Source organism: Phasianus colchicus, chromosome 20 (assembly GCF_987193195.1).
Source record: "Phasianus colchicus chromosome 20, bPhaCol1.hap1.1, whole genome shotgun sequence".
Lineage (NCBI taxonomy): Eukaryota > Metazoa > Chordata > Aves > Galliformes > Phasianidae > Phasianus > Phasianus colchicus.
Window position 1 is genome coordinate 2,300,148 of NC_143455.1, and position 12,725 is coordinate 2,312,872.

General features: G+C 52.5%; 1 protein-coding gene across 5 annotated transcripts in view; it reads right to left on the reverse strand.

The window, feature by feature from the left end:
* Positions 1–890: 890 nt before the first annotated feature.
* Positions 891–12,725, reverse strand: part of PIK3R5 (phosphoinositide-3-kinase regulatory subunit 5) — a 47,187-nt gene continuing 35,352 nt past the window's right edge. For 4 of the 5 annotated variants that reach the window (XM_090122216.1, XM_031599194.2, XM_031599195.2 and 1 more), the window contains exons 6-19: positions 12,215–12,284; positions 10,249–10,423; positions 9,438–9,591; positions 8,864–8,947; positions 7,383–8,133; positions 6,797–6,950; positions 6,546–6,671; positions 6,196–6,321; positions 5,442–5,535; positions 4,450–4,526; positions 3,841–3,934; positions 2,444–2,526; positions 2,103–2,215; positions 891–1,135 (exon numbers count right to left, since the gene is read on the reverse strand). In XM_090122216.1, coding sequence (XP_089978342.1) covers positions 994–1,135; positions 2,103–2,215; positions 2,444–2,526; positions 3,841–3,934; positions 4,450–4,526; positions 5,442–5,535; positions 6,196–6,321; positions 6,546–6,671; positions 6,797–6,950; positions 7,383–8,133; positions 8,864–8,947; positions 9,438–9,591; positions 10,249–10,423; positions 12,215–12,284 — 2,243 coding nt within the window. In that variant the 3' untranslated portion in view covers positions 891–993. The remainder of the gene's footprint in view (positions 1,136–2,102; positions 2,216–2,443; positions 2,527–3,840; positions 3,935–4,449; positions 4,527–5,441; positions 5,536–6,195; positions 6,322–6,545; positions 6,672–6,796; positions 6,951–7,382; positions 8,134–8,863; positions 8,948–9,437; positions 9,592–10,248; positions 10,424–12,214; positions 12,285–12,725) is intronic. The other variant, XM_031599196.2, reaches the window with a different exon arrangement.

Sequence of the window (12,725 nt, forward strand, 5' to 3'; positions counted from 1 at the left end):
AGAGGGGATCTCAGAGCTATCATTGCCTGCAAGCATCACTAGTGTTATTGGTGCTGGGTCCTTCTCTACCAAAGCCACACCCTGAGGTGAGGCAAGGCAATCCTAGCACTTTACCCAGTCCCCTCCCTCCTATGAGCAAGAGCATGGTTTATGCTCTACCTCAAGCACCTATAGAACATTCAGCCTCTGGGATGTCTCTAGTACTCATGCACTGGTCAGCAGGATGCAAGAACACCAGCTGAACACCAACTCTGAATGGATGAACTCTGAAACTCTGCAGGAGGTGGAAGGTTTTCTCCTGCAGGTCCTGGATTTACAGCCAACACGTATGTGTGATGAGCTGCCCATGCCCTGGTATGGCCTATTGCACTGGATTCACTGGAACACAAAGAGCAGTCCATAATCCATACTGGGCTCTTTCTGGGCCCCAGCTGGGTCATTCTGCATTGTGCTGTTTCTCTGCACCCATCTCTCATAATTTAAAGCAAACCCTGAGAAAGCCTGTCCCTATCCCCAGAGACCCATCCCCAGCATCACTGGCTTGTTGCAAGTGAAATGTCATCAGAACATTGGCTGGGTGGTTTTCAACTCCACGTGCATCTGCTCCACTACCACCACTCAGCCAAAGACATTCACTTTCCAGAATGCATTCCCCCCAGCATCACATGAGCTTTGCAGTCACTAAGTATGGCCACAGCACCATTTGCTGGCAGGAAAACGTCGCTGTCCTCACCTTTCCTCTCAGTTTGGTGTTGGCAGCCTGCTGAACCAGGTGGAGATCTCACTTTCCTCCTAGGGAATCCTGAGCTGTACCAGAGCCTGACACTAACATCATTTCCCAAGGATGGGCTAAGCTCACATCAGAAGCAGTTCAATCACCACACTATGGCTTCAGACTGCAGGATGTCTTGGACAAAAGTGGCTGGTCTTCAGCAGGACAGCTTAATTTTGGTGTTGGATGCATGTCTGGTCCAATGAGAGCACGGGGTTCTTCTATGGCAACGCTCCACTGAAGGTGGAAATGGGTAAACACAGGAGAGAATGAAAATCAGAGGGGTCCTGGGGAGTCAAAGAGGACCTTCTCAGTGCAAGAGGATCACTGTCCCTTGGTCTGTAGCACACAGAGATCTCACACCTGCGAGGGAACAAAAAGAAACCAAGATGTACATCAGGTGTGTGGCTGAGAACCACAGTCATGGTGTGCAGCAGAAACTTTGCAAACAGGAATCAGTGCAGTCTTTAACAGGACTGGAGTTTGAGTGTTGGGGTTCAGGTCCTATAAGCTGGCTCAGGTTGGGATTCAGAGCAGGAGGATCCATACAGAGCCATTTCTGACACTCACTAGAGAAAATGAGAATTTCTGCACCTCTGCTCTTCTGGGGAAATGGAAATATCTCCTTGTACATTTCCTGCACTGTACTCTCATATTAGTTCCTTGGGTTCCACAGCGAACAAGTTAACTAAGAAACTTTTCTTTAGGAAATGAAACAACATCTGAAATCTTTTTTCCAGTGGGTCAGTGGTTTGATCTCTTTGTGCCCATGGAAGCACAGTGAGTTTACAAATCCCGTTCCCAGGGAGTCAGCTTCTGCCCTGGGGACACAACGGATGGAAGAACAGTCAAATAAAAAATTTTTGCACTCTCTACCCCAGTCTCTCCCATGAAAATCATGAGTGGGACACGAATGGGCATGTCAAAGGTGATGGAGGACTCCAGTGAGATTAAGAAGTTGAAGGCTCTCCTCATGTACACTTAATACTCTCATTTAATACCCATTTAGAATGCATGACTTTCCTCTGACTTATGACTGGTCTTGCTGGAAGAGCTCTTCAAGGAGCTGAACAGTTGACAAGAGATCACCCTCTAGGCTGTGGCAGTCATAAAAGGTAAAATGCTTTGGGATATGAGCAGGATCATCCATCCCATGTGAACACAACTGCACTACAGAGCTTGAAGCTATGTCACACCAGCTTGGGCACCTGGCACAGGTACACCATGGTGATCAGGACCTTGTCCCTCCTGGCCACCTGTACTTTGTGGAGAAGTCCTTACACAGAGGATGCACCACCCTGGGAGGTTGGTGCCATGTTGCAGATCTTACCTGGTTACACTCTGCAGGATCTTCTGCTCATCCTGATCCAGGCACACGGCGAAGGAGGACTGGACACCAATAATCTGGACCTTGTCTACCTTAATCTGGGACACGCTGAGCTGCTGATAGAAAAGGAGTCCAAGTGAGGGACCTGACAGGCTCTGTGCATTTACCCTGTGCAGGGAAGGGGAGCAAGGCACCCCAAAGCTGGGGCTGGTGGCCAACACAAACTGGATTCCCCAAGGAGTTACTGACAGCTCCACAGATCTCAAACTCCACTTCTTTCCCTGTTTCCCTCCCATCTGAGGAGCTCCTGTTACCAAATGTAAAAGCACCATGATTTGAGTTACCTGATTGAAACTTTTTTTGGATTTGGAGTTTTGTCTTTTAACCACCTCCGTCATGGTCAGGTTGAGACACTCTGTCTTTGAGGCTGTAACAAAAAGGGAACTGTTATCACCTGGGGCTCCTGGGAGGAACCCAGCTGGTACCCCTGCCCAACAACACACCCCAAAGCCTCCACTTGCAGGGAAATACAGTACAGCTGTAGCTTTCCTACTTGCATGGTAGGAAAGCAATGAGAGAGACAGGGATAATCTTCCAAACACAGCAGCAAAGAACATTTAAGTATCTTAGCCTCTAAACAGGAGAAAAGCAATGGCCCCAGCATCATGAGCTCTCCCAGCGTGGCCCTTCCTGCAGTCTGCCTGGAGATGCTCTTGCTTGTCTGGAATTACAGTGACATCCTGTGGCCAAATTGCTGCGTGTGAAAACACAGAGACCCTCAGGAGACCAGGTTTCTTTGGAAGAAGGGAGATTCACAAAGAAGTTTCTCCCCTAGCACTGAGCTGAAGTCATGTTCTGAAACAAAGCCTGTGCACAAAGCAAAGCTCCTGAACTCACACAGAAACACCCAACTCAAAACACACAGAGGAGATGAGCAGCTAACTCCTGCTGGAGTATTTCCAAGGCTGTCTGCAGGACTTACTGGAGCATCAACAGGAGGAATGGAGATTTAGGTGGAGCTCCGTGGGGCACATAGGAGCTATCTCCTAGTTGCTAGACCACCTATTTGACCTGACTGCTCTGCTCACAAATATAAATCTGCCAGACAAAAAGCACACAAGGAAAGAGGATCCAAAAAAAACCCTCAGTTTGCTCAGAACTGGGTGTCTGCTTGTCAAAGTAGCAGAGCTCAAGCAAGAATGAGGTGTTGCTTCTACATCAGCAAGCTAACAGACTAAAAGGCTTGTGCCTTTAAAAGCTTCAAAGCCTTATTCACACCTCCCCAGCAACCTGAACTGAAAAAAAAAGGTAATTATGAAACAAACCCACATGGCACGCAGCTATCTGTGAGGGCAGGAAGGAAATGGAGCTGTAGTGAGAGCCTGCACAAAGCTGGCTGCAGGGCGCTGCTGCTGTGATGGCAGGACCCAGTACAAGCACTTCTCTCGGTTCTTTATTTAGCAAGTTTAACCTCTTTCTAATGGGCAACCCAATGCAACAGACTCCCCTAGCTTGAAGCTAAAGGATAATGGGAAATCAAACATCTTTCAACTCTGGCATGGTGCTAAGGAGAGCCAAAGGGTGCCCTATCTCGCCCCAGGGAACAACAGGCACCTCCCAGGTGTTTTCTGCAGTCACACACCCCTGCTTTGCTCTGCTTAGAGGAGCCATGCTATCATCTCACTCCACCATTCCCTCCCATTGCTTCCCATCCTGAGCCCCAAAGCCCAGCTGTACCCACCCAGCTCCTCGTACTTCTTGCAGGCTTTGCTGAGGTTAACAGATGTGCAGACCTTCTCAACATCGTTCCACTGACTCCTTCCACTGATGGCTGTCTGCAGGGACAAACTGAAGCATGTGAGATGCCATCCTTCAGGCTATTACCTGCCTCCCACTTCTACCTCCTACGGCTGGGCTGACCCAGACCTGGGCTTCCCTGGAGCTGAACAGGCAAATTTTGAGTAGGCATTAAAATTTCTTTGGCCTTGGAATTACAAAATTGGTCAGGGGTAGCACAAGTAATTACAGAGAAACCACAGAAATAGGAGGACTGCTGTGAACAGCAGGAGATTGCTCCCTGGAAGCAATGCCCACTGATATAAACTGCACCCAGCACGCATTGAGGCTATGGGAGCTGGCAGCACATTCCTTATTATCTTGGGCTTCCCAGGAGTGGAAAACCACCACCAATTAGCCAGTAAGTTGAACCTTAGGTTCATTTCGGCTCCGCTGGCCTTGGATTCAGGCTCCACCAGCACACTCTCAGCACCTGTCCCTTTCAGCCCCCAGCTGAGACAGCACTGAGGTGGATTTCTGACACATTTGTGCTGTGCAATCCCCACATGCTCACCTTGCTGTAGGCGATCTGTAGTGTTAGTGGGATTGCTTCTCTGTCTCCATCTATGCCCAGCCTTTTGCTGCCCGGACCTGCACAAAACAAGGAGCAAATGTCACCTGGTGACCTTTTCTCCCCAATCTTCAGGGCTGCTAACGCAGCACCACACTCAGTACCTACAGAAAAGGGAAAAAACAAAATCCTGCTTTGCCGAACGCAGTCGCAGAGCAGAAAGGAAAATGTGGCTTAAAAGCTGCCAGAAAGCAATTCATCCAGTGCAGAAATTACAGGGCAAAGCACTGCAAACTGAGAGCACTGCAGCAGTGCCAGCGCACCAGGGGAAGCACAAAGCAATAAGAGGGTGCATGGCTAACCCAGCTCCTGTTTTTCAGGGCATATTTGTGCCAACATTAAATTAACCTTGAAATGCTGTGCCCGACACTTCTTAATGTATTTTTTTTCTTTTTCTGGGTAATTTTTCGCAGATGTTAAGTGGTGTGCCACCAGAAGCCCAAGGGAAAGATCAGTCAGAGAAGATTGGTGGCTTCCTGAATTACTGGGAAGAGGGCTTGGCCAAGTCAGCACTTTGGGGGAGTGGGGTGATGACAGTTTGTGGGGAAAGGGATGCTCTGTGAGCTCCGTTCAGACGGACAAGGCGACATGTCAGAAAAGCTGCAGGTTAAAAACATGACACAGTGCTTGGATGCAGTACAATAGTTAGCCAAGAGATGTCCTGCGAGCTGCAGGCTTGAAACTGCTTTACAGCTCATACACTCAGAGAGTTAACAGAAGTAAAAGGAGCAAGGTCTGGTCACGGCTTCACTCCCGAAGGGGAACACAAGAACCTGAAGCCTGGCTTCAGAGCCCTCCTGCAGCCCACGTTGGGGCCAAAGCCCTCTCCCTCCCCCTGCAGCCCCTCTTGGCAGACATCTCCCAGCCCAGCAGTGTGTGGACACCCACCCCAAGGCTGCAGAAATGGGGAGAAGGAAGAAGGAACAGCCACAGACCTGACGCCTTGATGGCCCGTGTGGCTGCTGAGTGACCCAGCTCCAGGGAGTGGATGAAGACTTCGGTCATCTTCTCCCCCCCTACGAAGGTGAGCTGCCAGGAGGAGAGAAGAGATGTGGTGATGAGATGACCTCACAGGGCCGTGGAGCTGGAGGATGTAACCTGCCCCTCTCACTTCTTTCCACAGGAAATGGGGCAGTTTGGGCAAATTCTTTCAGCTTTCAAAATACATGTTTCAACCACTGCCTTGGGCGGTACTTTCCTCCAGCTACACCTCAGACTGTTTTAACAGACCACCAGCACGTGAACCATCAAAGCCACCAGCACAGAAATGCATTCAAACCTTCTCTGCTGCAGGAGAACCTTCTCGCACAGCAGGTTATGGAGGAGGGGTTATGTGAGGGGTTTGGTTTGGGAAAAAGAACACCAGAGGGACTTCCAGCAATGTGACCGATCTGCCAGCACTGACGGGAGTCCCTCTTGTGTGGGGCAGAAAGGTGTTGGGAAGGAAAACTGCTCGTGTCAGTTGAGAATGGTTGGGCCAGGACCTGCAGACCCTTGATCCCTTAGCCAGAACATCAGCCAAAGTGCTGTAGGCCCACGTGCACAGGTCCCCAGGGGAATACAAGAGGACCAAGCTCAGCCCACCAGCACACAGCAGCTGTGCCATACCCACGTCCACCTCCCAGGTGGGTCCCACATTGGTGGTAGAGACAGAAGACCCCCTTCCCCCTGCTGAGCTCCTCTGCCTACCTCGGTCTGGTAGAGCTGCAGCAGGACGGGGCGTGTGGCAAAGCGGCAGTAGTAGAGGATCATGTCGGCCAGGATGGGCAGCTGCTCCCGGGAGTCCTCCTGGGGCTCAGCCTCAGGCTTGGCAGACTGCAGTGAGGAGGGGAGTCACAACCCTGATGGATATGTGGGACCTATAGCCCAGCACCACCACCTCCGGGATGGGAACCCTCCTCCCGACCACCAGAACCAGAACCACCTGTTTCCATCTCATGCCCACATAGCACAGCCTCCTGGGCAGCTTCAGGCACAGCGTTCAGCAGATGTATCTCAGGGAAGGGGACACCAGGGTCTCCCAGCCAACACGTTCATACCTGACACAGGACATCCATAGGCAGGTTCATCAGCCCCAGAACGTTCCGCTCGTACCACGGGTCCAACATGCCGATGTAGTGGGAGATGTCGTTGGTGCTGCTCTCTGCCCCAGCCAAGGTGGGCTCCTGAAACCAGAGATGGGGGGGGGTCACCCAAAAGCCCCCCAGCTCTTCTTCCCTGGCTTAGGGCTGGGGAAGAGACACCAGGGCTGCTGTGGCCCAGCCTGCTGTGGGATGAGCAGGACACGTACCACCTGTGGTGAGGTGCGGAGCTGCAGGTCGCTTGGGGATGGAGGAGGATGCATCAGCAGGGCTGTTGGAAACAGGCAGCTCCTCTTCACGGGGACATAGAAAAACTGCAGCTTGAAGTACCTTGTCAGTGTAGGGCAGGTGCTCTCCTTCAGCCTAGGAGAAGTGGGGAGAGTGCTGGGTGAGCAAAGCCCTTTGATACAGCCTGGCAAAGCAGGATGTGATGTGCAGAATTAGACTCCAGTGGTAGCTGGAGGATCCTGACTCTTCTCAGAGCGAGGCAGTGTGGAAGGAACACATAGAAAGTGGGCTGTCTGTGCCACACTGACTTAATGACAATGTCACCTGGCAGTCAGTGTCCCTGCTGGCAGACAAAAGCAGCTGAATGTCCCCCACACCAGGACCCCAGTGCCCACAGCAGCAAGCCATCAAGGCATGGACCCCACCACGTCCCACAGCCACGTCCCACAGCCACATCCCATAGCCATGTCCCACAGCCACGTCCCACAGCCACATCCCACAGCCATGTCCCACAGCCACGTCCCACAGCCACATCCCACAGCCACGTCCCCGCGCTGCCCCGCTCACCTCAGGTTGCTGTAGGCTCGGGCTACTTTCCCTGAGATGCGGTCGGAGCCAAAGACCACCACACGCATGGTGGCCACTTTGGCATCCTCGTCATAGCTGAGGAAGGGCCGGCGGGGCAGGCTGAGCAGCTGTGGGGTCTGCGGGGTCTGCAGCCTCTGGCCCAGCCCGTGCTGCGGCAACGAGTGAGCGCGCCGGGAGCGTGCCGGGATGCGGGGCTTGGCCTGGGGGTGGCACAGGCTCTCAGCACGGCGCAGTGGGAGCGAGCCTGTATCTGGACAGTCCTTCAGGTCTCTCCTCAGGACCAGCTGGCTTTTGCTCTTGAAGAGTTTGTAGATCTTGTTGGTCAGCGTGTGTCTGTATTTGTGGTGGGTCTTCTCCATCTTCAGCTCCGGCCGCCCAATTGTGTCCAGAGAGCTCTCGTCGCTGTCCTCTGCGTATCCGCTGTCCATGCAGTCCTTCAGGCTGGAGACAAAAGACCGCAAGGACTTTTTGGAGACCACTGTCAGCTCTGAGATGGAGTCCTTGGAGCTGCTGAAGAGAGACACGCGGGAGTGCTTGGGTCCCTCTTCTGACAGCGCTGAGTACACGGAGTCTTTGGAAATGGAGGAGATGGGGGACAGCAGCGAGTCCCTCTCTGGGGAACAGCCATCTGTTTCCACGTCCTCCTCCTCCTCTTCCTCGTCCTCCTCATTCTCTGAGGCCACAGGCTCAACAACGCTGCACTCCTTGCTGAGGACATCATTGAGGACATCTGAAAGGCACGGGAGGGAGATCAGAAATGTGAGCAGTGCAATGACACCTCAGGCAATGGCCCTATGGCAGCATGGCCAGCATTCTTTCTAACCCTGCATGGCTTGAAACAAAGAGCTAAAAACCTCTTCCTGAGCATTTTTGGGTTTCCATAAGGCGCTCTGATTTGATGACAAAACAAAACTTGTTTGACGTCACATTCTGTTTGGGTTCTCTAAAAACAAACAGTGGTTGGGTTTTTGCTTCCTTCCCATGCAGAGTTCCCAATGCACCCTGCATCCAATCTGGGTTAAATTAGAGGGGAAGAGGGATGCAAGATGTTTGGATTAACCCTAAATGGACAGTCAGGAAGGTGACAAAGCCCAAGCTAGAGAGCAGGTTCAGCACTCTGCGGCCAGTGAGCAACGAATGCTCAACCTTCATGGGGCCAGAAGAGGTCTTCCAGGAATGGGGAAGCCAAAGACGTCAGATCAGCAAAAAGGGAAGCTGTGCTTCCCCTGAAAAACTGCTGTGGCTGGGCTGAGAGCACAGCAAAACCTCCTGCCCAGCCAGAAACTGTGGCCACTCCAGAGAGATACAGGAGCCAAGGGGTATTGGGACAGAAAACCCTTCTATGTTGGGATGGCTTTTGCTCAGTTCTTGGACAACATTCTGGCACAGCTGGGCTGTAGCATGTGCTACTCCTTGCAGAGGAGCTTTTTACATGGGTGTGAGGACCCCTCTCTGCTTACCAAAGTTATCCTGGTCCCAGCTGTAAGTGTAGCAGCGCGAAGTAGGGATGGGGATGGGCTGCAGCCTGCGGGGCTGTGCATCTCCTGTGGAGAGAGGAGAGGAGTCAGCTTGTGGAGACCCTCCCCATGCTGCAAGCCCCACACAGGGCATCTGCAATGGTCAGAGCCATGGGGTGCTGCCCACCCCGTGCTGGTTATATGGGCAGCTCACATCACGCAGAGAAACAATGCTGTCATTAACCCATGAAGTCACATGTGGCTCTCAGCGCCACCAGGTCAGGCAGCAGACATTGCTGCTACAGCTGATTTTCTGATTGAACGTTCTCATCTCAGCCACAAAGGCTGGAGATGGTTTATTGTTGTTTGACAAGAAAAAACATCTGGCTCATCGTGCAGTGATGAAATAGAAAAAAAAAACCCAGTCCCCTTCTTACTGTGCCAGGTTAAAGTTCTGCACAAAAGCAGGGTTTCACATTTCCAAGCATATCTCACAGCACAAGGGGAACCTGTGGCTGATGGTGGGATCAAGCTGGCACTGGACCCAGGAAGCGAGAAGAGTGCAGGGACTTCTCACCTGCAATGGTAGGAAGTGCAGCTGCCCCAGCGATGTCCTGCAGAACGCTCTGCAGCCGCTCCCGGGCCAGCACGGGGTCACTGCTGGCAGCTGCAACCTCCTGAGCTTCAGCAGCACTGGTGTAGATCTCAGAGAGCTCTTCCAATGTCTTGGCCTGGGGAGAGCAGAGCCAAGGGAGAGATGGAGGGGAGCACAGGTCTGTAGGGATGGTCATGGAGTCTGAATCTCTGTATCTCTCTCCCTCCTCCATCCCTCCAAATCATGTACAAATACAAGAATAGAGTAGAACAAGAGTAGAGTAGGAGAGAGGGAAAAGAGTAGAGTAGGAGAAGGAATAGTTCCATCATTAGAAGATCATCAGCTTCAACTATCAGACCATTTTGGGGTTGACCCAAAGTTAAAATTTATCTTTAAGAGCATAATCCCAATACTTCCCAAATACAGATGAGCATGGGGCATCAGCCACCTCCCTAGCAAGCCTGTTCCAGTGTCTAACCTTCTCAATAAAGCAGTTTTTTCTCATATTTAATCTGAGCCTACCCCGATGGCGTTGAGCCATTCCCATGAGTCTTGTCACTATCACCCAGAGAAAAAGGATGACCAGCTCACTTCCCTTGTCACTTAATGCATTTGAACACACCCACAGGATTTCACCACAAGTTTTTACTCCCCATAAACACCAGAGCAAAGAGTTCCTAGGGTCAAACGACATGTTTTGCTGCGTTTCACATCGGGGGGCTCTTCCTCTCTCCAGCTGGGGATACAGCACCAGAACCCAGACCTGAGAAGAGAAGGGAAAGGCCATGCCTACCTTCAGGAGGCAGTGCAGGCTGCCCAGGTCGCAGCGGGTGCCGAAGGTGACCTGGTAGAGGTGCTCCAGCAGCAGGATGAGCGCGGCGTGCCGGGGGGGCTCAGTGCTGCTCAGCTTCTCTGCGATGGAGAGGAACTCACTCTGCACCTCGGAGCGGTTCAGCAGCAGCACCGTCCTGGGGACACGGGATGGCTATTAGAGCAGGCAGCCAGGCTGGCACGCTGGTGGTGTGCAACACTGGGTGAATTCACGCTAGATGGCAGCGTGCCCTCACATGAGCTGCAGATGTGGCTGTGCAGGAGTGCCAGAGCCATGCTGCTGGGTGTGAGGATGGGTGGGAATCCTCCGTGCAACCCTGGCATCATCCCTTCTGCCATATCTGCAATAGCACCAGCCCCAGAAGGGCTCCAGCCTAGCAGCCAGTTGTCCAAAGTGGACACCCAGCATTTATGATGGAGAGAGGAACAGAAAATCAGGAAACATCTTCTTTTGCAAGGTGAACATCACAGCATCACAGAATCACAGAATCACAGAATGGCCCTGGTTGGAAGGGACCTCAAGGATCACCAAGCTCTTACTTCCTCCTCCCCCCGCCACATGCAGGGCCACCAACCTCCACATTTAATACTAGACCAGGCTGCCCTATCCAACCTGGCCTTGAACACCTCCAGGGATGGAGAATCCACAGCCTCTCTGGGCAGCTGTTCCAGCACCTCACCACTCTCATAGTGAAGAACTCCCCCCTGACATCCGATCTAAATCTTCCCTCCTTCAACTTAAAACCATTTCCTCTTGTCCTGCCATTATCTACCCTTGTAAAGAGTTAAGCATCCCTTCTGAGCTTTAAGTTGCTACAAAGCTTTAAGTTATCTGAAGGACTCCAGCAGGGAGATGGTGCAGGCATGAGCCACATTTTCCTGAGGACATTTGGAGGAAAATGCGTGAGGCTGGCAGGCTTCATGGGAAGCCCTTGCACACACAGCTCACCTCCTGCTCTGCCACCAGCAAGGCTGCCTGCTTTCCAGGAGCTGCTGCTGGAGAGAAGAGCCACATCCTTCAGCTGGGAAGGCTTTTTGCTCTGGACCACAACATGAACAACAGCAGGCTTTAAATTCCCAAATCCTGGAGAGCACGTAGTCGTGTGCTTACATTTATGGATGTGAACGATGCACATAACTGAGCAAATAACAGCTCTGAATTAAGGATGGGCCAAGGTGCAACCGGTTCTAGAAAGCTCAGGCAAAGGGCAAGAGCTTTCAAAAAGCCTGACATTCAGCTTGTGTACAGCCTTGTGCCAAGTTTTCAGGGTTTCATGCAAATGCAGCCACCTCAGTGCAAGCCACAGGTGCTTGCACTTGCACAGAGCAGGGCAGCTGTAATAGGAAAGCAACACAACAGCACCAGTACAGCTGGGTGGGATACTGGTGCAGACCCCAAGATGTGCAGCATGCATATAGAAGCCAAAGCAACAGGACAGCCTTCCCATCCTGAGCAGGGGTAGCTGTGACAGGACTGACACTGCAGCCAGGATGGGCACGTACTGCCTGGGCTCATTTCCCTATTTACAAATGAGGTGCCAGGGCAGGAAGAAACGTTCAGCCCTCAAGGAAGGTGCAGGGTTTGACTGAACCAGTGAGCCCTGCACTGCTGCACTGGAGTGAACTTGCTCCTGTTCTGCTTTGGTCTGGTGGCTCAAGCCTTTGCCTTCCCTGCCTGTTTGCCCTCAGATCTGTCTCCCTGTTTGGGGATATCCAGCACAGGATGCCTGCAGATACTCATCTGTGGTTGTGGAAATGTCACAGCCACTCTCCTCCTCCCTTTCCACAGCTCAGCTCTGCCATCCAGCTCTTCTCCCCTGTCACCACCACTACTTTTGGGACGCTGATTGCTGCAACTCTGCTGCTGCTGCCAAAGTAGCACGGGATAGTGGAAATGCTGGAGAGAGACCAGCAGTGCCTGCACTTACACAGTGGAGCTCTGGTAGTTCTTCACAGGCAGCCCCTGCTCCGTCCTCACCAACCTCTGGAAGGAAATCCCTGGGGGAGAGAGCAGAGGACATAACTATGGGGGTACCACAGGCTGCCCTGCCCCAGGTGCTGTCTCCCGTAGCAGGAACAGCAGCAGCAAAAGTCCTTACAGATGCAAAGCACAACTCGAGTGCAAGGGGAATGAACCCAGCAGCAAGGGAGCAGTGGGAGAGGAACCAGAAAGTGGGAAGGGGAAGCAGCTCCATGTCCAGCCCCTGAAGCCCCACTGCTGCTGCTGTGGATTACATCAGTGATAATTCAGCAACCTCTGCCCCTTGCTTTATCCTCCCAGTCCTGGATGTCCCTGTGGCCAGCACGTCACAGCCACTGTCCCTCCTGCAGGGACAGAACCAGCCCATGTCCCCAAGCTGCCTCCCCCAGGACTGTCCCCATGGTGCCATCAGGATGACATCTGCTGGACCTGGAGTCACAGTCCTTGTGACTGGGAGA